Below are 26,001 nucleotides of genomic sequence, written 5' to 3' on the forward strand. Positions count from 1 at the left end.
GCCTTCTTTCACCTGTCTTATCTTCTCTTTCTTCCCCCTCCTTTATTCAGATTTTTTCCCATTCTTTCTGTTTTTAATTATCCTCTTTTTCCTTTTTCATTTGCTTCTTGTCTAGATAATGGCTGAAAGGAAAAGCGCTAAGGCTGCAGCTGGCAGCTCCTCCCAGACTGGCTCTGATGTACCCCTACAAGGTATATACACACGGACAATTTCTTCTTTGATTCTTCTTCCTTTGTTGTTTCCTTGTGAGAGTACTGGATTGTTCAGCAGTGTGCTGTGATTTCTTTTCTCACATTCCAGCTTTTCTCATCTGAAACCATGTATATATATTTTTTTTTTAATGACCTTGTCGCCCGAGGAGTGGCAGTGAACGTTTGTTAATAGAAAAGATAGCAATGTTGGGTTAACTCACCCTCTGATACTGCTGACTGCAGAACAACGTTTCACTCCACAATCTGCAAGCTTTATCCTCCCAGCACTAATCCTATTCAGTTTCCTATTTCGTTGAATCCCAACGCTTGTTCCTCTCAGTCCCAAGTAATTATGTGAAGAAAAATAAAAAACGGCAACACAATTCAACCTGCACTGTAACTTCAGCTGGTGTGTGTATCTACTGAGCAAGGGGAGGATAGGAGCCCTGACATGAGACTATAAAAGAACTATATTGGCTCTTTACTTACAGAGGCAGCCAACCTCATTAAAACCCAATTAGTGTTTCTTTGAGGCGAGGTCTGGTGCTTCATAGCACCCATCCCAACCCCAGGATCAAAGAATCTATCTGTGAAACATCCCTCACATCTTTTATAGCTATAACCTGTTATAAGCTATAACAGGCTTGAATTCATAGTATTTTTGCTGAAAAAAATACCAATAAAGTGTGTTATATTTACAGTCCTTCCATTCACAACAGAACCAGTATGAAAGAGTCCCTGTTCTAATCTGGATTGGATCTCTTCAGGGTAGCTTGGGCTGCACAATCCTGTGTTGGGACATTTAGGACATTAGTACCAAATTAATTGGGAAGAGGGCTAACACCCACCCAGATAATGGCCCTGCTGTACTCATTGGATCTGGCCTGTCTGAGCTCTGCTTATTTGCTTATAAGCAAATATGGAATTAATGACCCCCCCCCCCCCCCCCCCCCCCCCCCACACACACACACACACACACACACACACACACACACACACACACACACACACACACACACAGTCATAACTCACCCAACCTCTGTTTTCAGAGCTTCAGCAGCCAATACTTAATGTGTTAAATATTAGGGAACTTTTAAATGGAGCTAACTGATAAGGTGAATCCAGGCAAAAGCAATTATCCTTGATTGATTCCCCTCATTGAGTTCTTACGGATCACATGAAGATGACCTTATGATGAATTGTTAATCTTTGGAACCCAGTAATTTAGGTGTGGATAGTGCAAAATAGGCAATAAACTCAAAAAAGTATTTTATTTGGGTTGGTTTAAATATGTTAAAATTTATCTGGAAACCGTTATTATTGCTGGCATCCAGTGGTTTGATTTCTCACCTTGCTGGAATGGTGTGATGGTGTTCTCCTGGATGATGTGTCTTCACTGTACATCACATTTTTTTAAGGTGATCTCCTTTATTTATGCCCTGTAAAGCGTATCTTAATATTTTTCAGCACAATTGAGGATATAAAGACACGCTCTTAACCACTCCCACATTTTACATAGTGTCAGATATCATCTCAAGATTATGTTGTTCAAAACAGGCTGCGTTGATGGCAAGCTCTTAAGAGTGCAGGTGATATAGCATCTTTGATCGTCCTCATTCACTGTAGCAGGAAGAGGAACAGTTGGATTTTCATATAGAGAACTCTGATACCCTGCATGCTTGTGCGTGATTATAATTTTAATTCCCTTACCATGTCAACAACATCTTAAAATATTTTTAAAAAATCATCAGAATTTGTTTATTTTTCTACTTTAAGGCAATTATCATCTGTGGACTTGTGTGATCAAATCCCCTGCAGGCAATCTGTTTGTGTGTGTGTGTGTGTGTATGCGTGTTTAAATGTGTGTTTGTGTTTTCTTCCTGCAGAGTTTCCCTTGCCAAAGACTGAGTTGGTGCAGAAGTTTCATGTTCTGTATCTTGGTATGATATCTGTGTCTCGCCCCATAGGTAAACCAAAATCTTTAACCAAATTCATACACACGTTGTCATGCATCCTGCAGCCTGAAATAAACTCGTTCTGGATTGTCTCACTATTAAGACACTGCTGTGTTTTGTCCTCAGGTATGGACATCATTAACAGTGCCATAGAAAACCTCATCTCGTCAACAGGCAAAGAGGACTGGACTCCTGTCATACTGAGTATAGCTGACACCACTCTGGCTGTCATCAAAGACAAGGCAAGCTGCAAGAGATATATAAAAGATGTAAATGTAGTTGTTCAGAGAGGGAGATTTAATGGGGCCGAGTTTGATACCCATCTCTTCTTTGCTGTCTGTGCAGGAGGAGGACGAGGAGGTGTTGGTGGAGTGTCGTGTACGTTTCTTGTCCTTTATGGGCGTGGGCCGGGATGTGCACACGTTTGCCTTCATCATGGACACTGGGAGCCAGCATTTTCAGTGTCATATTTTCTGGTGTGACCCCAACGCAGGCTGTGTGTCAGAAGCTGTGCAGGCAGCATGTGTGGTAAGTTGTCTTTAGTCATAAATGATGAGATTTTATTTTGTTGTGTATCTAATCCTTCATTAAATAAAGAGTAATTTAAAGGAATGGAGTAACAGTTATTTGCTTTGTAGCTTTTTTTTTGCCAGTAGAAGTTGCTACTGTTCTAATGTCTGTACCATAGATATGAACCTAGTTAGCTTAGCTTAGCATTAATGCTGACCGATAGGGGAGCAATCAAGACAAAAGTGTGGACATTGAGCATGGACGAGTTTGAGTCTGAGCTGGAGTTTGAAACATTCTGACTCAGCCAGGTCGGCTGTTTCCTTGTTTGTAGTCTTAATGCTAGGCTGTAAGACTGCTGGTTTTAGCTTCCTACACGTAAAAAAATAGAAATAGTAAATAAAAACATCAAATAAATAAAAATTTGCTAGGAAAAAGAAAGACCTTAATGAATGACTGACAAACTACAGTGAAGGGATACTTCCTGTTGTTTTCTTTCTTTCTTTAAACCATAAACATATAAAAATTGCCTCTAACTCTTTCCTCTTCTTCTTCAGCTGCGCTATCAGAAGTGTCTGGTGGCACGGCCGCCCTCCCAACGCGCTGGCGCCTCCTCCTCGCCCTCTGCGGACTCTGTGACACGCCGGGTGACCACCAGCGTGAAACGGGGCGTTCAGTCTCTCATAGACACTCTGAAAACCAAGAAACAGCCGTCAGAACTCCCCCAGCAATGACCTCCACCAGTAACTACAACACCGCCCGGCCGACCCCTAAAACACTCACACACTAATCACCACGACAACACAATATCAGTACCAGCCATGGTAACCAACGATGTACATATATTAAGAAACACCATCGCAGAGGAGGGGAAGAGGAGCAATCATCCAGTACTCCTGAAAAATGTACAAGAAATCTGTTTATTGAGGAGGAATGGGAGCGCTGGTGTCACTGTTTAAACCCAGACGTTTGAACACTACCCCAGAAACCTCCTGCTCACTCCTGGATTTCTTGGGCAGATGGATTACCCAAAAGCATCACATTTCTGGTAACAGACTGGTTACTCACTTGTATGCTCTGTTCTCCTCTGTAAAATCAGTCATCAGCACAGTCAGAGCTCCTGGACCGGACGCCTGAGATGCTAAGTTAACGGAGCCTTGAAGGACAGAAAAGTTGTTGTCATCAGATTTTTTTCAGGTGAAGAAAAAATGAAACCAATGCCAGACGGGCAAAACCTGTCACCCAACAAATGGTGTAAAAAAAAAAAAAAAAAAAATGATTCGCTCCCTTCAATGTGTGACAAGACTGGAAAACCAGAAAAAAAAAATCTCTGAGGATGAATGACAAGATTGTAATTATGAAGTGTATGTAAATGATTGTACGTAGGAAGAGAGACTTTAGGGCACAAGACGTGTAGATATGAGACGAAGCTGAGACGCTGGAAACGGAAAAAAAGAGACAGATGTAGGCTTTGATTTTGCATGTTTTCTCGATGGGATATGTTTTTTCTTTTGATGAGTTTAAAAGGGTGCTGGTGAAAAAAGTGGTGAACACACATGAAATACATGCTCTCAGCACAAGTCATCTTCACTTTACCATGACTGGATTTACACTGGCACAAACAATCTGGCATATTTCTTTTTTTTTTTTTTAGATACATTTTTGGGGCTTTTATGCCTTTATTTGATAGGACAGTGGATAGAGCAGGAAATCAGGGAGAGCGAGTGGGGAATGACAATTGAGAAAGGAGCCGCAGGTTGGATTTGAACCTGGGCCTCCCACTCCGAGGACTGACCATCGGCGCCCAAATCTGGTGTATTTCTGACCCATTTCTTAAATGAAGGGTTTGTTTGTTCATTACAAGATGAGGGGAAATTAATTAATCAAAACATTTTTACTTTAAATATCTTGATTGGGTAAGATCAGCAAAGAAGGCATTTAATGTATTTTAAGCTTTCAACTAAAGATTGTAACTGTTTTGCATACATGCCTCAGACGCTGAGTTTAAAGCTCATGAATGTCACATTGCCTATGTTCAAACTACAATTTCCTCAGGAATCTTTTTACATACACCCAAGGTTTATGTGGTAGAAAGAAACCCCAGATCCAGGCTGTGACTTTGGCAGAAGTAAAGCGCTCAGGGCTATATGAATAGTGGTTCAGCAGTGTTTTGTCTTTCTTCAGCAGCATGGAGAAGACAGCATCAGTGCCAGACAGTAAAGGGTTAACTCTAATTTCTCTTCCTCAGTAAATCCAGCCAGACTACCCCCACTCACACCAAATATATAGACACACACACAAATATGCACATACAGCAGTAAAAGTTTGCTGTCACTGCTATCAAAATCCTTAACACTGCTCCTATAGCTCGGGGCCATCACCTGCACTCGACATGAACTCTGTGAACGCAGTCCGACCTGAATGAAGGAGACGCACACACACAAAAATAAAACAAGAGAGATGCTGTAAAACATTTCAGTTCTGTTCTTCACCCTTCTCCTCACATTGTAAATGTAACCTGGTGTGTCAATAAATGCATTACCAAAAGTAAAGGTTTATCTTTTTGAATTCTTGAATATGTCCTTTCATGTTTCAGCTCACTGGAAACCTCATGTGATAGCTATTCATCATGCAGTGACATTGAAATGATATTAGCCGAGCACAGGGATATGTGCAGTTTGATTAGATTCTGACAGTGGCAAGGTTGTCCAGTATGGCACACAAAGACTCTTTAATAAAGACATTTAAATAATAAAGCAAAAGTGGCTCTAGAGGCCTGAAAGTGGACTTGCATTATCACATGCTCTATGTAGTGTGGCACTAAAATAACACCGTTTACAGTCTTGCTTTTTCAGCCTTTATTGTGGTCAAAGTTTGACCTAAAAGTTAGTACTTCTTTTATACGCGTTGGTGTTTGGAGTTAAAACAGAGGCTGGGATTTAGCTGAGGTGTCCTTGGGAATATTCCCACTGGGGCGAGAGAGGGGTGCAGCTTGGGTTGGGGTCCTCCACTGGCTGTAGCTGGCGCCGTGTCCTGCTTGGCTACGCTGAGGTGGGAAGAAGCTGGGGAAGTGAATAGGAGGAAAAACCAGCACAACAGGCTTCAGCACCTCCTGGGGAGCTTTACGGGGCCGGACAAAAGGGGACGATGGGGTGGCAGGAAGAGGAGCTGGAGGAGGAGCTGGATGCAGAGTGGTGGTGGAAGTTGTCGTTTTGCATACAGGAGTGAAGGTTTTCTTTAATGAGATGTTTTCTGGTTTGGACAAGGAGGTGGAGCCGGTGCTTTCTGGTTTGGAGGAAGAGAAGGGCCTGGATGTGGTGGTCTTTGAGGCCTGCAAGTGTGGTGTTTTGGCCTTTCCTGAAGAACAAAAGCATTTAGAGGTCAGGTACAGAGGGTCAGATTTGAGGATCAAAGTACACAACGCAGCCTGGAAATTGTATGAAGAAAATAAATGAAAGACATTACAGACATACATTTTTAGAAGTGAGTAATGTTTGTATTAACTAATTACATAATGAACTACTTCAGCTCAAAATTAACTTAAAATCTTTCTGAAATAATTTGACATTTTGAAAATCAAGCGTATTTGTTTCTAGTTGAGAGTTAGACAAGGAGATGAATATCTATTTCATATCTGTGTGAATTTGAAGTGAGAAGATACTGTGCATGGTAGCTGTTAGTCAACAAGCAAGTGTATAATAAGTAACCTTGTGATGACTGTCGCCTGTTGGTAAACTCCTGATGTCCACACATAGTGGAACTGCTGCTGTTCTTTGCCTCTTGGTTTTTGGGTTGCACACTTGGGTTTGGGGGTTTTTGGGTTGCACACGCGAGGATGGGTGTAGAGGTGTGGGCATGTGGTTTTTTCATCATCCTGTTGGAATGTCGATTCTGCTCTTTTCTGGTCTGCTGGTTTGAGCCGATCCTGTCCAGTATGCCTTTGGCGTTTGCTCTAAGAAGCACTTCATGAGGCTCCTCTTTGACTACTGGCTCTGGCTGTTGAAAAGTGACAAAGCAGTATGTTGTAGTTTTTTTCAGACATGACCTATAAATGATAAATACAGCCAAGTCTCTAGATACCAGATAAGCTCAATAACTGAGAGTGAACCCAGACATTAAATAACATAATAACATTAGTTATCATAAAACTGTAACGAGAAATCTGGCACAAACAGAGATGAATGCTTATGTAGAGCTTTATCAGCCCTAAAAGCACTTCACAGTAATCATAAGTCAAGAACATTTTTTAAACTGCATTAAGAAAATGTAATGTAATGTAATCTTTCTTTTTTTATATAAAAATAAAAGTTACAGCTCTTGTTCTGCACTTAAATGGAATAATAGTAAATGAATAAGATGAGATGGTGAGAGAAGAGGAGAGGAGAGGAGAGGAGAGGAGAGGAGAGGAGCAGAGAGGAGAGGAGAGGAGAGGATAGGAGAGGAGAGGAGAGGAGAGGAGAGGAGAGGAGAGGAGAGGGCCACTATGTCCTTGCTTCTGGCTGCAGGGTCACCTGCTGCCTCAGCAGCAGCCCACACAGCAGCCTACTGCTCTCTTCAGCACCTGAATTATTCACAAGCACTGTGCACACTACTGGGACATGCAGCTTGTGTGGGTTCAAGTGTGTATTTTGTTTGTAGTGTTTTGCATGCACGTGAATGCAAATGTTTTCATGCTTGCATAGGATATTTGTTATTCCTACTTCACAAGTGTGTGTACATTAGTACTGTCGACTGCTGTGCATGGGCATACGAGGAGTTAGCTGCTACCTGTGTCTCTCTGTACACACAGGTAAACATTCTTCAGGAGCTGCGCTGTAATGCAGTCTTTGGTGGACGCCCTGAACTCCATTGATGTTAACCCACACAGACAGGGGGCGCTGAATTATTCAACAGGCACTCTCCCTTGCCTCCCTTTTTTCTCCGTCACCTCTGTAAATCTCACTTCCTCTCCATCTCCATCTCCACTAACCGACTATGTCATCCTCTGTTAATCTCTCGTTTCCTTCAACACTGTGCCAAAATACGCTGCTATTTCATACCCTGGAGCTGCACCAACTAATCTTAAATACCTGTGTCCAAACGTATCCAACTCAAACCCCGAAACAACTAAGAGAACAAAGTCATTGTTAAAAGAGTATGGTTGTAATACCCTGTTCTAATTGTCTAAATTCCTAAAGTCTAACTATGATGTGCTCTGCTACTTCTGCTGTCTTTATTATCCCCAGATGTTTTAGCATGGAGAGCTCATAAATAAACTTTACAGGGCGCTGCTATCACAGTCAATGTAAGACAGACACCTACCAAACACATATAATTGCTATTTTTATGGCATTTTTCAGAGTGCCACAATAACTCTTGATTAGCCGAGCTTATTGGAGGTAGGGAGGGGGGAAAAAAGTGTTTGAGGCACCATTACAGCAGTTTGATTATTATTTCATTCCTATCTGTGGAGGAATAAAACATGATGAACAACCAGAGAGGAGCAGGCGCTACAGTGCAAGAGACCTTTGTCACACCCCTTAATAACCATGTAGTGCTATCATGAGCTTAAGAACAGGTTTCATAATGTGAGGGAGCACGTCGTAAACATGGCTATGTCGTGGATTATGAGGTATGTAGGGAAATCCGGACACAAGGACCTGAAAAGACTTGCTGAAACACCTATAACAACCATCAGCACCCATAACCAGAGAGAGGGGGGCTTACCTCCTCTAACAATCTTACTTGAAGACCACAAACAATATAATGATGAGGGGAGGGAAAAATAGTTCGGCTTAAAAGGGTAATTGCAGCTGAGACTTGATTAAGCAATGAAAGCCTGTGATTGGATATCAAAATAGAGTCAGAGGCTGAGTGTCCTTGCGTTTCTGCACTGGTATTTTAAGAACTTATTATTAACTTGATATTTCATTTTTTTGGGGCATTATTTAATAATTTTCATTGTTTTATCTTTAATGTGAATGATGTTGATTGTTGTCCTTTTTATGGCGGCAGCATGGGTGAAGAGCCCAAGACAAATGTCTCACTTTGTGAGTCAATAAAGTTAATCTTGATCTTGAGTGTATCCTCATTAGAAGAGTACATCATAGAGTCAGAAATTGTCATTGAATACATTTCTATTGTGTTTATGAAGTAGAATAATAAACACACACACAGACATATCACACATATAAAGTAGACTAATTCCAGTTTCTCCCTTTTCTCTTAAGCTCTACTCTTTGTTATGACATAAATGCTCTGCTGCAAAGTTTCAACTCTACCACTCATCTAATCCTTTAATCGTACCCTGACTACCTGATTTCTAAGTCCTTTACTCTCAGCATGCATTCTCCCCACCTCATCCTGCCACTTCCACTTTAGACATCTTACCCTTTCTTTTTTAGGTTGCTGATTAGACTTAGACAAGACACCTGAGTCTGTGACTCAGCATTCTCATTTTTCATTTCTTCTAGCACCCTGACCTCTGTCTTCCTCTGCTCGTTTGTGTCTCAAGAGTTTGACTAAGCAACCAGTCAACACTGAGACACTCATATCCAACGTGGCAGAGTTGCCCGTTGAATTCCTCTTTGGGCTGTTGAAACTAAATTATGCTTGTAATACTTCTGTGATTAAATTATTTGAGAATCATGGTCTCAATTCACCATCGATTGTAATAGAGAAAACTCTTTCAGTCTTTCCATTATTGTGCAGCCCTAATATCTTGTATGTGTGTACAAAATATATTTGAACATATATTTTCTCTTTTTGCAGCACTTCAATCACCAACCAGGCTACATATCACTCTGCTTTTATATCGGGAAAGCCTGCAATCAGGGGCTTCTCTACTTTGGCACTTTTCTGTCATTAAGGATCAGACAGCTTGCCAGGGTCTGATGCTAAATGAGCTACCACTAAATGAGTCCCTGCTAATCTTGTTGGCTGCTCTACCTGATGGCAGAGGCAGCAGCAGTGGACTGGCAGTATGCAGAGAATAAAACTACAGTAAAGACAGAAATCATCTCAATGTTGCTTTGCATTTGATTTTGACTCTTTCTTATTAGAGGGGAGGCAGAACCTAGAGAAACTGCAGCGTTAAAAACAAAGGCTGCGACATTGAGCTACTTTTTATGCTTTTCAGTCAATTTAACTTTCTTGTGTTCATTGCTTTACTAAATAAAATATTAATATTCTTAAATAACCCTAGGCTCACTGAGTTACATTAGTCTAGTGCAGTGATAAAACATAAATGTGGATATGAGCTGTATTTGTCACTTCATCAGCGTTAACCAGTGCTTTGTTCTGAAAAGTCTCCTGTTGTGTAACGCTTACCTCTTTGATGAGAACAGCAAGAAAGCAACCATTGCTCTGTGCTGAGGACTCCAACATGAAGAAAAGGTTTGTCTCCTCTTGGCCCTCGGAGTGGTCCGGATTTATGAATGGTGATGGACTAAGCCTAGATGAAAACACGTACACAAGCAGAAAAAAATCACAATCAACAACAACTCACTGATGCAGCAGCATGCATAAAACACAAGCTACATTAACTAAGCAAAGTAAATAAATGCACATACATCTAGTTAGCTCGGTAAAGCCGGTGACATCCATACTATTTATACTACTTGTGTTTTATTCATGCTAGCCTGAGGCCAGCACACTAAGGCAGCTTACCGCAGAGAGGAGTCAGTCTTCCTATATTCAACTCTACAGGAATTGTAAACTTCAACAAGCCTTTCAACAACACACAAGCACACTCAGAAAGACAGTTGAAAAAATATGTGTCTCCAAGAGGGCGAGCTGTCTCAAAAGCTTTCCATCTGCCCTTTTCACAGCATTTAGAGACATAAAATTGCACCTTTGATTATATCTTCACTGAATCTCCCCTACTTTGTGCCTGAGGTGTGCTGAGCCTTTGACAGATTCCCCTTTCTGATGGGAGACGGACAAACAGCCCAGCAGGCTGACAGACAGTGAGGTAAACGAACAAAACAAATACAGATGCAGAACGTGAAACCAGGGCACGGAGGTACTACAAAGACTGAGTCTGACCTGAAGGTTGCTTGTTTCGGTTCTCCCTCCTGCTCGGAGCGGGCCTTGGCTTGCTCCAGGGCGCTGCTCACCACCGCCTCATTCTCATCAGGGTACGCCGAACAGGTGGAGTAAATTACCACCAAAACCTTCGGAACTACACATTAACATTTGTGAACGTATAAAAAAAAAAAAAGACAGTAAAATGTAGCGGCTTCTATGACATTTAGAATCACCTAAGCTTCAAACAACAAACATATATTATGTGGAGTCGTAGAGGGAGGACAAACAAGATTATACATCTCTGAAAAAGGTTTTTGCTCTGATTTAATGACAATTAAGATTATTCAAATCATCATCCTCATTAAGGGCACTCTTTCAAATAGAAATGTCTAGAGCTGTACATTGCTCTTCTTATTCAGTTGCTGCTGGATTGTTAATTAGATTTTCTTAATTTGAGGAGTGATTTATTTCTCGCTCACTAATTAAAGCCAAACAAAAACAATGAAGACCAAGTTGATAAATATCAAATCAATATATCAAATATTAAAGAGGTCCTGTTTTACGAGATTTCCACCTCCCAGCTGGGACACAGGCTGTGAGGTGTGTCTGCCTCTGGGACATTGAAGGCTACAGAGGTGTGTTTGTATCAGAGGTGTGAGCATCTGTGCGTGTGACTGTGTGGAGGCGCTAAAATGAGACCATCGACTCTATCAAGCTGAGGCACTCGATACACACCCACGATTAATTAACAGTCCCATTAGAAAGTATCTACACTAGCAAAAATGTAGACAAGGGCCAATCGATGTCAGCGTGATTACAGCAGCTGGTTTTCATCACTAACGGAAAGACTACACCTGCTCGATAAGCGTGACCCACGCAGCACAGCAGCACAACAGGCAGAGGCTAATGAGTGTCGCTCATGGATACACATTTAAAGCTGCTGAATGGAGAAAATAAAATACAACATATACCGAATTTAACTCAGCAGCAAAGCCCTGACTGTAAGATAGAATTGTAACATCTGTAACGAAGAGAATATCATGTCTTGACAAAGTAGGGCTCTGATATATTCAGTTCAAAAGACGCAGTATCACTAATCACTTGTTTAAAATATGCAAGGAATGCTTCATCAGACTGGGGCTGGCCGGTGCACAGAAACATTAGCATTCCTAATTAAGACTCAGACGGTCTCCCAGGGACACCACAGGCTTCAATCTAATGCTAAAGCAGATTAGATCATTAGGAAGTGTAAGCTTCATTGTGTCAGAGAGGTGAGAGAGGCTTCACACTGAAGACTGAGCTCATGCTGTGTGTGTGTGTGTGTGTGTGTGTGTGTGTGTGTGTGTGTGTGTGTGTGTGTGTGTGTGTGTGTGTGTGTGTGTGTGTGTGTGTGTTGAGTTTGGTGTGTGTGTACATGTCAACATACAGTAAGAGCAGGTTGTTCAACACTCACACGTCAAGGCAAGATCAATATCCTTTCTCTGCTGGGCTACCAGAGCTTCCAGTTTGCTCTGGGCTATAGAGTCCTGGGATAAGTCCTGCATTAAGTCCATGTCTGAGAAAATGAGAAGAGAGTGAACTGCAAAGTGAATCAACAAACCACAAAACAAAAAAGAACAGTAATGACCTTTGATGTTCAATTAGAAACTGTTCTTTTTTATATTTAAGGACTTTATGTCAAACTGGAGAGAAAACAGTAAGAACAGTTCAGTGGGTTAGGAGCTTTCATCACTTACATTCACAGAATGTGACATTGAGCTCTGAAAACACGATTGTTTTGAGTTCATATTACACACAACATTCTCAATGACGACTGACAATAAGTACTGGCATGAAGGGGCATGAAGAAAACAAGTTTAAAACCCGTAGATTAGAAGTTCCCACTTCACAGCCTTGCAGGAATGACCACGTTACTATGTACCTCCATTTTCCTGCAGTATGAACTCCACTGGGTTGCTGACTGCGGACACAGAACACTTCGGAGTCAAGAGAATAACGCACACCCTCTGAAGCCGCTTATCACCTCGGCCCAAACAGTGGAAGTCCTCCAGTATCAGCTTCACATCTGAGCAGGATGACCATACAGATTAATTAACACACATGTGCTTCATGCTTCAAGTTTGTTTCAGATGATTTCCCATTATGTTTCCTGGTAGAAAAATACCCAGCCTAAGGGCATGTATTGCAATTATAAAAATGTCGGCCCTGTCACCTACGCTAATTGTTTCCCTAATGACTTACTGATAAGGCACTAACAGCACATGTTGTTTACATACAGCTCAGACATTTTCTGGTGTCTGCATACGAGAAGCTCTAAGGATTTACTAAAACAAACCAACAATCTTCAACCTTTTTTTTCTGATTGAGGGACATTTTTAAGTCATTTCTAAATGTTATTTTGACCTGCTCACAAAACAAAGCACATCAATATCTGATTTAGTTTAGTTACCTGCTTTAGTGGCTTTCCAAACAGGCCATTTGATTAAAAAAGAGATCCTTGTATTATTAAACTAAGATGATAAAGACACAGATAGCCTATGGAGTTTTCTCTTCTCAGTCTCTTCCTCCTTTATCTTTCAACAAACAAATACAGCACTCATTCATTCTACGCATACTCTTGCATCCCATTGCAGTCACGGATTGCTGTAGGTCCTCCCTCTGAGCGTTTGTATGGTCGCTGACACAAACATAGACTGTGGGCTGGTTATTGCAGTTGTCTTTATGTTTCCTGGCAATAAGGGATGCGGTGTGGGAGACAGTGAGGCCCGAGAAGCAGCCCACTATGAGAACATCTCCTTCCTCTTGCAGCAGGGAGCACACTGCATTCGGGCCTAGGCTGCAAATTTTGTCCTGGAGACACGGTGGGTTTATTCATCAGTATTTGCACAAGACAAACACACATCAACCAACATTTTATAGATTCAAGTTTCTCTGCTGCAAAATGGTGAGACAAATAAGGAGAAATTGAAGTAGGCATACAAGTACTGTATGAGAAGGTTTCATTTTAGGAAGGCAGGTATAGATGAGACAGCAGAGGGAGTTTGGAGCAGATGCTGCAAAGCAGGATATGAGATGAAGCAGGAGGAGGAGATGGAAAAAAAAGGCAGAATACAGAGAAGGAATGAAAGTAGCAGTGGAGACAGATTAAAAGCAAGATGTCCTTCAATCAATAGGGTCCCCTCTGAAAATAGGACTGAATGTATCCATGTGGGAGCCCTGGGGTGGCTTGAGTTTCTGTAGTTAGTATCAAGATCACAAGGTTTGTCAGGAAGGACAAACCAGTGAGGAGAAGGACAGGGAACAGGGACATTGAGAAAGAAGAAAGTGGAGAGAAAGCATGGTGGAAGCTCATATAACAGAGAGATGGAGATGTGATAAATAAGGCAGCGGTGTTGAATATTTGATTAAATTTGGCTGCAAAATCAGATTTAATTGTGTTGTGATGCTGTGTGCTGCCTACAGTTTGTACGGCAGCTTGACTTTAATGGGGTAGAAATTAAATGATTAAACCACCTCCCCCCTCCCAGACTCGAGAAACCTTTATGGCTCAGATTGAAGTATGGCCAGATGAGAGCAAGTGGTGTGAAATATTTGTATCCAGGCAAACTAAACTTTGTTGGCATATGGGATATCAGTCTTATAATAAATTTAAGCAAGGCCATTACCAAAGTGAAATTATGAATATCAGAGATTGATTGGCTGAGCAGATTTCTACCACCACATTAAAGTCTACAGGGAGGGTGCAGCTGGTCTCTATCTGCAGTTCATACCTGGATGATAAGTTTTTGGTTGCTAAGCAGCTCGGTGGAGTACAGCTGAGCCCTCAGCTGAGCAGGGAATACCAGTACATCCCCACAGTGGGGATCCTGACAGAAGGTCTGGCCCTCCAGCTGCCCAATCGATTTCACCTGCGTGAAGCCAGCCGTCTTAAGCATACTTTGGACCTCATTGAGGCTGAAAGCAAAGAAGAGAGCAGATTACCGGTAGTTAAAGCTCAAGAGAAGGGACGAAAGAAGGAGGGGAAATGGAGAAGAAGGTGTGAGGTGGGATAAAGAGGAGGACTGTCATCATAGGTAATAATAATGTAGAATTGATGTGTGGCCTTTTCAAGAAGTTTTATAGGGAAATAGTAAAAGCCAGTGAGATACACACATGCACACGCACACACACACATACATACAGACACACACACACACACACACACACAGACACAAGTAGTCCCAACAGGTGACCTTTACAGTCCTAGAGCTCGCTGAGGGTTGTTGCTGATTGAATCTGTCCACAGCAGCAGGATTTACACCTAACTGAATCAGCCTGTCAAGGGGCGCGCAAGAACACACTTTAAGGCACACACCCGACAACACATAGACACACACATCCCCACACACAGTCCAGTGGTTTAATTGGATGTCAGCTAGGCACCTGGCCCATAAAATATTGGGCAGCACCCCAAGTTAAAGGTCTGTGTGTAGATGTAGATGTGTTTGTTTTAAGGCTTACGCACACAAAAAAATATGCTTACAGTTCAATCCCGGTGTTTACTTTCAGGTGTGCAGGTACAGGTAGATGTAATCTGTTGCATTGTGTGGGGGAGTGAGAGGTGTGTGTTTGTGCGTGCTGACCTGCTCTTCCATGTGTTCACCCATGCATACAGTGGAAGGCTGCTCGACCTCTCCTGTTTCTTCTTCACACTCTCTGGCAGAATGCATTCAATGGTCAAGAGATCGTGTTTGATCCTGCAGCGGGCCAGAGAAGCTGCAAGCTTGGTTTTACACCTTTTTACAACACACACAAAAGAAAATATATTCTTCTTTATTTATATCTCTTCTCTAATGTGTGCGTCCAGTTTATAATCCCTGTTCATGTCATTGTACCCTTGTTACTTTTCTGCCCTTACCTGCGGAGGTAGTTCTCCACATCTCTTACTTCTCGTATGAGTTCCTCCTTCCCACAGCGTTCCCGTGGGAGGAACTTTCTGTCCTGGAAGTCGTAGAGCATGACGGCAACTAGGCTCATCTGATCATCTGGCTAGAGCATGAGAATGAATTGTAGTTAATTGGTTACTTCAGTTTTAACAAGACAACAATGCTCATGCAGAAACAAAGATAGAGCCTGATTTTGTAATTTAAATAAAACTGAGACACAAGACAAGACAAGTTCATTTCTATAGCACAATTAAGCAACAAGGCAATTCAAAGTGCTTCACACAAGACATAAAAAGAAACATTAAAAGAAGACATTTAAAAGTCAACAATCACAGAGGAGATAAAATGTAAAAAAGATCTAATGAAAAAAGATCCAAAAGAAGTACAGAAAAAATACATTAAGCGAAAAAATATATATATATATATATATATATATATATATATATATATATATATATATATATAATGTAATGATGTTATCTGCTCTGCGTGCCTTTCATTGTTATATTGCTCTGAAGTCCCTGACTGCAGTCTTATCCTGACAGACACAGACACTATTATGTAAATGACTACGCCTCAAAGTGTACAAGACAGCAATATCTACCATATGGTTATGGTGCACTGGTGATTACCGGTACTCTATTTTCTTTCTTTTTGGAGGGATACAATGCAGCAAACTTTTGAGACTAAATTTTTGGAGAAACTCACACACACACACACACACACACACACACACACACACACACACACACACACACACACACACACACACACACACACACACGCACACAAGCTTAAGGTCGTCCTGATTTGACCTCTCTGCTGCCACTTAATAGAACATTGGAGGAAACCTGAGTTTTTTGTCTCTATCGCTCCTCCTCCCTAATTGTTTCGATCCCTTCAGCTCTTCAACATCTCTCATATATATATGGCCCTCTCTGTCTCTCTCTACTCCATCTGCACCTTTCTGTCTCTGGGTGGGAGGGCACCAGCCGCTTTAGATGGCAGATGGTGTTCCACGACAGCAACAGCTTGCAACATCTACACTCTGGGCTAATGAGCCGGATCACCGGTAAACTACCAGGTTTTATGCTGCAGCAAAGGAATTCACTGGCAGTAAATATTAATTCAGAGAGTTTTCATCTCATTTTTTTTGCAAAGGTCAGTTCCACAAACAGGTTGAGCTGTAAACTTCTCCTCTCTTGTCGCTCCACCCTAAGTTCCACTTGCCCTTTGCCAAGGTTAAACCCTTGGGTGTGAGAAAAATTCCCAGTCATGGAGTTGCCTGGCAACTGGGCCCCATGGCGGGAAACTGGCATACAGTAAACATGCAGGCTGTGTTTAGTCACCCCATATGCAGGTCTATGGCATGAAAAACAAACCTGCTCTGATTCTACTTTTAAATGCTTGATTCTAAAAATGCTAATTTAGATTCAATTTATTTCTGAGGCATTACACTCACAAGCTTTACTGGAATACATAATTAAAATATGTACAATGATTGTTCTCACTTTATACGTGTTTACTTCTCACATCAGACTACTTTATGAACTATTATCCAAGAAGATTAAATGTCTATGTATGATTAACTGCTGTTCAGTTTAACATGGGTATGCACCTTTGATGTTCTAGATATATGGTCTACATCTATGTTGTCAGTTTTACAATTACAATTCAATTTACAGTTTACATCTATATTGTCATTTTCCTTCCTCTGCTGCTTTTAAGTTTCAGAGGAGAGATGTTCTCTCTACATTGTGATCATATGTGCCTCAGGCTCTTTAAGAATGTAAGTCTATCTAAATCTTAATTTTTTTACTCTTATTTTTCCCCAATACCCTCATGTACTCCCACACCCCCCTGCCCGCCTACTCCCTCTCACCACCTCTTTCTCCTTTCTCTATCAAGGTTGAACTTTATAGATGCCAGCAGTGTAAAAGGAGGTGAGAGTGAGTTCTAAAGACTGTCTCATTGTGTCTGGGCTTTATTGTCTCGCCAGAGGGATGCAGAGTAACGACCTGCCACCACCACAGAGGGAGACCCATTCATTTCACCGCCGGCCATATTTCACAAGGCTACAGTGGGAGTGTACCGTTTGTGTTTGTGTTGGGATTGCTCTGCTTACACACCTCCATTTGTATTAATGTGTCTGCAAATGCTAGTCATCTGGTGTCTTAAATCTGTAAACTCCATGACAGATCGATTTTTCTGTTCATACATTCAACACCTCTCGCTTTCATTACTCCTCTCTCTACTAGCTGCTTGCACATTCAGACTACCTCTGTGCATGTTTTATCACCATATGCACACAGTTAGAAGAGTAGCAAGCAGCTTCTTTTATGTCTGTGTGTAAAAGTAGGGGAAAAAAAGTTCATGCCAATCTCCTCCTGCGGATACCTTTGCATTTAAGTAGTAGAGCGTTTCTCCACTGTCACACAGCCTGCTGTTCACTGCTTTGCTGGCAGTCTTCCTTTTACGACTATGCAGCATGGCTTTAGTTTCACTGATTACACTGAGCTTGAGGCCCTAGGACGTTTGTAGGAAAGACACTGTGCAGAATAAATACACCACATCCAAACACACTGCCCCTGGGTTGTTACGGCATTTAGACTTCATCACTAATTAATGGGATGTTTTGTTTGAGAAAGGCAATAAAGGAAGAGACAAATCCAGGCAACTGCTGCCACAAAGTACCTTTTAGAAGTGTAAGTCCAAAGGGAGCGGTTGTCATTGATTAGGGTGGGGAATATAAAAGACATAAGGTGCTTTGTGAGTTGATGAAAGGAGTGTATCGGTGTAATACATCAATAATACTGTTCCTGATTAGAGGTGTAGATGACAGAACAAAGACTATGTCGAGTATGTACGGCAGGACATGATTATCTGAGAGCAATGCGTAAAGCTCACTCAGAAGTGAGTGTAAGAAAACAGCACAGGGTAAACAAAGTGCTGGATGAAAGAACAACAAGGTAAACTCTCAAACTTCAGGCTAGCTTTTTCTCATAATCAAAAGGACTCTCATTTCAGCAGCAAACCATGACTCTCATGTAAACAAACACAAAAAGGGTTTTTTTTCTCTTTACTCCTGTGTTTCAAAATACTGCACCCCATGCTACTTACCATTTGCTGAAAGAGGTAAAAGCAACTGTCAATCATGATGTCCTCCAGCAGCTCTTGATCTGTGCAGAAACAGAGTCACACATGGTTAGGGAGATGGATGGAAATGTAGTAATGGGGAATTTCCATTACTAATTATGTGTCTGAGATATAGTGATGTGAATTATCGCCATCTTTTGTATCAGTGTCCAATTATCCCAAGAAAACCCATCTCAACTATTTAATTGAGAGCAGGAGAGAGAGAGAGAGGCAGAAGAAATATCCATTAAGTTGTAAGATACATGCTACAAAGGACAAATCCATATCTGATGGTAAGAACGTGTCGAGAGAAAAAAAAAGAGAGAAAGAGATTACCGTAGGATGAACAGGGGCTCCTAGAGGCACCCTCAAAGATGGTGATTTAATTTCAAAGGATAATTCAATTAGATGAGGGGGGCAAATTTAGCGTGATTAGACGCTCATTTGATGCTTAATTAGAGGTAATCGGATGCTTCATTTGCCTAATTTCATTCATTTATTGTGTCTTGGGTAAATGGGCGTGTGAAATCAAAGAACTAATGACATTAATGACATCTGCAGTAATAAACAGCTGCATCTCAACACCATTAGAGAGTTCTGTTTGTGTAAATCTGTTATCAACTCTCTTTAATTCAAGACCTGTCACTTACAAATAATGTTGTGCTGACTCGATGGTGAAAGATGCTCATTCAACACTTTAATATTTTACCAATTCAGGATTTGATTACAAACTTAATTTGAGTCCACTATCTGTTAGGTTTGAGCAAGTTTATTCCCAAGCTTTACATTGATGACCTTTGCCTGACCTTCTTTATCTTTACCAATCTTGACAGCGGTCTGAAAAGGCCAAATATGAGCTGTTAAGAGGTGAGAGCCGCCCATCAGGTAGCGCTGCATGGTTTGAAGAGTTTTGCATCTCCATGCCCTGGCTTTCATATCATGAGGACACCAAATGTCTCGCCAAACAACAGGATACTTCCTTCCATAAATATACATAAAGAGCACAGACAGACATCCCTTCCTATCTGTGAACAGTGGGCTCTCCCTTTCAGTGAGAGGAAGACCGAGAGACGCTATCTCTATCCAGTTCATTGCATTAGGATTTACGGAGAGCTGCAACTGAAGCCGCTCTGCAGGTACAGTGTTTGCTCATTACACACTGGAAATGGGAAAATGGAAAAATCTGTACATGACATGTGTGTACAAAATATGCTCATGTTTCTACAGTAGTGAGGTAAGAAACAGCATCTTCATAGGGGTATGAACAAAAGGTGAAAAATAGGCACTAGGGCAGGTGTAAAAAAGACAGTGTTGATTTTTAATATTCATGCTCAGTGCACGTAAATGTCATGTGTGGTTGCTTTCTTGAGTCATTCTTATTCTTGTCAGACACACCTCTTAAGCTGCAAGTAAAAGGTAAGCTCAGGATAGAGCCACTCCACTGGGACACCATGAAAACCACAGACACTGCTGTTAACTTATCACAACATCACAAATCATGCCCAACTGTACAGTGGGACTCAGCCAGATGCATGCTAGATAGTAAGTCAGGGCAAACAAACACATCGGTGTAGAATCACATCCACATGTACACACAAATGGCCAGGTTTACATAACCAGGTTAACAAATGCATATCATTAGCAGTCAGTGGTCAAATTTATAGCAGATGCAGGTCAATGGGGGTTTATATTAGTGGCCATTACGGCAGGGGGTCTTAAAGATAAGCCCTGTAGAGATAAGCATTTAGTGCACACAGAGCAGCACAGACCCCAGAGGGAACCATGACGGTTGGGTCTTTAGAGGGCATAGACTTCAGCATGCTATAAATCACACACAGCAGGTCGAGTAAAACACAGACAAATTTCTGCTATAAATCACTACCAGAAGAAATCTTTACACGGCAGACACAGAATTTTAAATCGAAACTACTTTTAAAATTTTTTTTTAAAGTTGACAGATGAATGGAAAAATGGCGTGAAACCAGTCATACAACAAAGTAATAATTGACCAGCAGGAGGCACTAGTCATTGCAGGCCTCATGTTAAGCTTATGTGTTTTGTGGCATCCATCCAGGTATTGCACAATGAGCAGTGACTGATGGTGACTGGAGTCAAACAGATCCATTGTGAAAGAGCCAGACCTGAACCCAGGCTCCTTTTCCTTTCAGCTAGCGCTTTGTCTCACATCGTACTGCATCAGTACACCCGGTTGCACATTAATCTAACAGAGGACCAGCCAAAAGAGGTACATGCCATGAGTTATACAATCACCTTTCAACTAAATGGCAAATATATCTCACACTATTATATTCTAACTACCTGGACAATTTAATATTTGCTGAGGCATACTGTTGGTAACTGCTCTGACCGTGGTCAAGGACAAAAAAGCCTTCCCCTTAAGCTCTAAATCCAGCCTAACACAAAGTGGTCCAAAGAACCTTTCTTGTTGCACACAGGAATACAGCGGCCAGAGTCTTTGACAAGGGCATCTGAATGCCTTGTTGGACAGTATGGACAATGAGGCAGAAACACTCAGAGGAGAAGCTGAAACAAACAGGGATGTAGGAAAGGCGGTGAAGAGGAGGATGGGGGCTCTTGTAGCCAAAAACAAGGTCAACTACATTATTACTTTTAAATATCCTCAAAAACTGGTTGTATAAGATCACATTCGCCAACAACTGAGAGACCTAAAAGGTATAAATGAACCATGAGAGAAAACCCTGGAGCATAAACTGCCTCTAGGTCAGTGGTCAAGCAGACAGTTAGTCAAATATGAATGAAAGGCTTTTTAGAGAGACAAGGGAGGTCAACGAAACAGAAAAGCCCTGAAGATGTAAATATAAGAGGAAGCCAAGTGAAGTTGGAGGGGCAAAAAGAGAAAAGAACTTTAAGGCTCATATTTATCATTTGAGCTCATTCTTTATGAATTGTTAAATCCACGCCAGAGGAAAACATCATCACAAATTCTTCCTCCATATTTTAGTTTTTAACTCCCATGACAACATTGGTAATTCTGTGTCCTCAGCCATCTTTATGAAACTCACTGGGCAACTTTTTGTTTGTAGGCCAATAAGAGTCATAATCACAAGATCGATACAAGAGCTCATTGACTGCTGAGGCAATTCTCCTTTAGGTCAACAACCCACCTTAAAACTCACTTTTGGTATAGTCATTCCAAGGCAGTGCACAGATGATGATTTTCATGTGTCTGTGTGTGTGTGTGTGCGTGCGTGCGTGCGTGCGTGCGTGCGTGCGTGCGTGCGTGCGTGTGTGTGTCTTTGTGTCTATGGGCAGGGGTGTGTGTCACTAGCAAATCAATTTTTGCACCAAAAGTCAGGCTGGCCGTGGGAGGAGGAAAAGCAGAGATTAACAATAGCTTCCAGGCAGTGTCATTTCATCTACACCCAATTTCATTGCACAGCCAGTGTGAGTGATTAAAAAATGTGACCAAAATATGTATGTGAGTGAGGTTATCATGTCTCTCCAACTTAAACAATCACCACCATGGCATTTTTCTGTAACAATGATGTGATGTCAGTTTTTAGGTGGAAAGGAAACATTATTCACTTAAGATATATCAAAAAATCATTTTTCCATTTTCTGTTACACTAGCATGCAGAAATGTGATATCAAAGAGCAGGAATAGTTCAATCATTGTAGATATCTACCTATAACACATAAACTACTAACGATGGCTATTGTGGTGCCTCCTTTTTTCAAATACTCTCTCACAACCAGAAACTCTACATGTGAACCAAATCCAAGCTAGAAAAGCCAGATGTGAGGGATGGGAGCCAAAGAGAGGACCTGCACTTCTAAAGAACTGATAAGGCAGATAGATTCTTCTTTTAAATAAGCTGTGAATAAAAGGGAGATAACCTTTGAACAACAAATACAGTATTTTGTATTTTTTCACAGCTATACGTGAGCTCTACGCCCGTATGTAGAGCTTAGGTCTATAATCTATAAAAAACATATTTTCATGATCCAAAAGTAAAAGACATTTGAGATGAATGAAAACAAGGTCCTTGCAATGCGATCTCTAAGTTCTCTCTTATATCCTCAGCAATCTAGATGATTTCAGCTTGCACTGTAAGTACTATGACCTACAGCTGTTAAACTAATATAGGTTGCTGCAACCAGGCATTGGGGCTTGTGATGATGGATATTTGGAGGTGATCTGCATTAATTGGAGGACATGTAGACCTGAGGCTTTTCCAAGTTCAGTGGATGGATGGTGAGAAAGGACAAAATCATCGGTGGCTAACGGGGGTGTTCCAGCACTCTGACCTCTCCATCCACTGAGAACGCATAAATCGATTCCAGCCATCTTCCCTGCGCTGACAGTTGGCGCACCTCCCCTCCCTTATCACCATGGTGATTACACAGCCCTATGACTTCAGCCCCTCGGACCGCACCCTAGTCTCAGACAACAGATTATGGGCAAAATTGATTTGTAGCAACGCACAGTATTCCCATTGGTCATTCAAGTCTTTTTTTCTCTTCTACTTGCCCTTCATCAATCAATCTATATCCAATTCAACTTGTCAATTAACATTATTAAGGCCATTTATTCTTATTTCAAATGGCTGTTTGCAAACAGGTTTTGCTTCTAATTTAAAATACTTGGAATGAGTCAATATAGAGGCTGCTGAACATCCCTTTGCTGGTTTCTTTACACTTAAGTTGCCAAAACCAAAGTCAAAGGGTTCAACAATTACAATGAAATTCACTGCGCTGGTCATGTGCACACTCACATTTAAGTGTATTGAAGGCAAGCTCATAAGCTGTACGTTGCATCTCCTCGTCTTTGACCACAGGTAAAGGGAGCCCTCTCTCTTTGCCATAATTCACCAACCGCTGGGCAGCAGGCTTCTCCAGGTGGTTATTCTGGAAGATGACAGATGCCAGCAGGTAAACTCTGTCTGGAAAACCCAGCTGACCTTCGCCAATAGTCTGGAGGTCTGCAGGAACAGCAGGAACATCATCACCTGCTGGGTCCAGACTAGTTTGGTCCTTGCTGTTTGCACTCTGGGAGCCAGTCTTTTTTGTCTTGCATGGGGAAGAGCGATTGAGGTGCCCTCCGATATTTTGGTTTTTCACCATATCCCCAGAGATTTCTGTCTGAACCCTAAAAGAAAAACAGCCATAAAATATTATCTCAAAGACATTAAAAAGCAGAAAGAATCCACACACATGGCTATTATTTGTTGCTTAAAATACATTTTATTATTATTATTATTATTATTATTATTATTATTATTATTATAAGTTAAATAAATCACATTAGATTTATTATTTGTTGGCTTACAACAAAGAGATTTTTAATCTCAATGAGACTTTTTCCTGGTTAAATAAAGGTTAAATAAAATAAAAAATAACAAATATTTTTGATGGTGTAAAAGCCCTAAATTAAAAAAAAATGATCATGTATATTCAAACGGGTTATCTGTCTTTGTTTTGTTCAGAAGATTAGACTTAAGAAGGAAAAATTAACTCTTACATTAATCATCTTCACCTAGTTTTCGTTACAATCTTTTAAGATTGACTTGGCTGAAAATCACAGTAGCCTAGTTATAGTAGAATAGCTGCGAGCACGAAATAAAACTCCGTAAAGAAACAAGTCTAGTAGAGTTTTGAAATCTAAAATTGGACGTTAACCTCACATTTTTGGTAATTATTGTCTCTTGAATACATTTTTAAAAGTTGCTGTCCGTTAGCAGCGGTAAAACAGGAATTAATTTAAGTGTGATTCACCTTTAAAGAAGACAGTCCTGACAGTCGTCGTCTCCGTTACTCTTCATATCAACAGTTACGTGCAGCTGGTCATCATGTTTACCTCGAAGCAAACTTTGAACTACCAGTTAACTCCCCACTATAAATCTGGGTCCGTAATGAGGCGAGGGGCGTCTCCACGGATGTCGTTCCTACAGTCCACAGATCCTCTATATCATACATTTATAGAACTCTCCATAACTAAGTGTTGTGTCTCCACTTGAAAACAAACTTTCCTCAAGTCTGTCAGCACTGCGGAGCACTTTGGAGAAGCGTTCTTCCATCACCATGACAACAGCATGTTCATTTCAATGTCCTGCTCTTCACGGGTGAAGAATTAATCTCCTTAACTCTGGATGTCCTCTTGTGTCTTTCTGTAACATAGTGGCCTATTTACAGTTTTACAGAGTCAAATGGAAGCTAAATGTAACCCTGCTGGACAGAAACAACATCGAATCGAATCAGTTAGATGACGTGGGTTTATCCAAAAGCAGGGGGCGTAGATAGCGAGGAGGATTGGGTGCCCTATGCACAGGAGGGCCTTTATTAGTAACCATATAACAAGGAAACATAACCTACTAAAAGAAAACTAGGCTAAGTGAAAACAATAATCAGTATGCAAATATGGCCCCTGGAATGTATTCATTTTTTGAAAATTCTGTAATTGGATAATCATGATTGATAAAATAACACATGAGCAACATGTTGCTGCTCATTTTAACACAACATGCCAATGGTCAGTTTGAGATACAGTATGTTTTGTAATGATCAGGGAAACTTGGAAATACATTTTTCTGATATAATGGTTGGTTCCAACTCATTCTTTGATTACAAAGTTTTTCCCATTCTGTTCATGTTAGGGGTGATAGATAACACACCTTCAAGTGAGATTTCCCAAAGCACTTGGTAATTCCCAAGCAGTCATTCCATCAGCACCTGAGCTGCTATGCCTTTCCATGGTTCACACTTCTCCTAGTCTCCAACAGTGAACATAGCCTGCTGTGGGCCCCAGAGCTGCTGGGCACTAATGGAACACAATCCAGTCAGCTTTCTTCAGACAGAGAGCAGAAGATAAATCAGATTTACATCAGATCTTATCTCAGCATGAAATCCACTTTGGAGAGGTGTTTAAAAAAACAGCATCTCCTCTACCTATTATATTCCTGCTCAAAAACCCTCAGACTGGAAAAGACTCAAAAGATGAATCAGCAGACGTGCTGCCTCCTGCCCCAGTATTGTTTACTGACTTTTAGCCTGGGGGTTTAATCATTGAATTGCTGCAAGTGAGACATCAAGTCGTTTGCCCTACAATGGATGACTAAATAATAGCCTTAAAAATATTTTCTCTCCTCTTAGGAATGAACTGCACTGTACCGTAGATATTGAAAAGACTGGGGTAATAATTCTGAGGTTCATTCTTGTGCACCCATGTTGCCATGTACAGCTACAAGCAGGAAGCTTCAAGGTAACCACTACCAGATCAGTTTATGAGAAATGAGCGCCCTC

The 26,001-nt window shown here is 41.2% G+C and overlaps 2 protein-coding genes across 3 annotated transcripts in view; one reads left to right on the forward strand and one right to left on the reverse strand.

Annotated features, from left to right (window-relative positions):
* LOC109990454 (amyloid beta precursor protein binding family B member 2) overlaps positions 1 to 5,205 on the forward strand; it is a 39,237-nt gene extending 34,032 nt beyond the window's left edge. For both annotated transcript variants that reach the window (XM_065958719.1, XM_020642597.3), the window contains exons 10-14: positions 116 to 191; positions 2,078 to 2,158; positions 2,273 to 2,388; positions 2,492 to 2,674; positions 3,211 to 5,205. In XM_065958719.1, coding sequence (XP_065814791.1) covers positions 116 to 191; positions 2,078 to 2,158; positions 2,273 to 2,388; positions 2,492 to 2,674; positions 3,211 to 3,387 — 633 coding nt within the window. In that variant the 3' untranslated portion in view covers positions 3,388 to 5,205. The remainder of the gene's footprint in view (positions 1 to 115; positions 192 to 2,077; positions 2,159 to 2,272; positions 2,389 to 2,491; positions 2,675 to 3,210) is intronic.
* Positions 5,206 to 5,338: 133 nt separating this feature from the next.
* Positions 5,339 to 25,887, reverse strand: LOC109990455 (putative methyltransferase NSUN7). The gene is made up of 13 exons (XM_020642598.3): positions 24,478 to 25,887; positions 23,478 to 23,851; positions 18,706 to 18,764; positions 15,558 to 15,688; positions 15,283 to 15,435; positions 14,431 to 14,614; positions 13,276 to 13,510; positions 12,582 to 12,725; positions 12,114 to 12,215; positions 10,679 to 10,814; positions 9,962 to 10,085; positions 6,361 to 6,649; positions 5,339 to 6,010 (listed from the first exon to the last, which is right to left on the reverse strand). Exons 2-13 carry the CDS (start codon positions 23,824 to 23,826, stop codon positions 5,574 to 5,576), a joined length of 2,343 nt encoding a protein of 780 aa, XP_020498254.2. The 5' UTR covers positions 23,827 to 23,851; positions 24,478 to 25,887; the 3' UTR covers positions 5,339 to 5,573.
* Positions 25,888 to 26,001: the final 114 nt, after the last annotated feature.

Source organism: Labrus bergylta, chromosome 9 (assembly GCF_963930695.1).
Source record: "Labrus bergylta chromosome 9, fLabBer1.1, whole genome shotgun sequence".
Lineage (NCBI taxonomy): Eukaryota > Metazoa > Chordata > Actinopteri > Labriformes > Labridae > Labrus > Labrus bergylta.

Bases quoted from the DNA above. Each gene is read 5' to 3' on its own strand.
- LOC109990455 (XM_020642598.3), bottom strand. From the start codon at position 23,826: ATGGTGAAAAACCAAAATATCGGAGGGCACCTCAATCGCTCTTCCCCA. The intron at 18,765-23,477 runs GTGAGTGTGCAC...GTTTCTGCACAG, and splicing joins TGCCTTCAATACACTTAAAT to ATCAAGAGCTGCTGGAGGAC. The intron at 15,689-18,705 runs GTAAGTAGCATG...CTCATGCTCTAG, and splicing joins TTTACCTCTTTCAGCAAATG to CCAGATGATCAGATGAGCCT.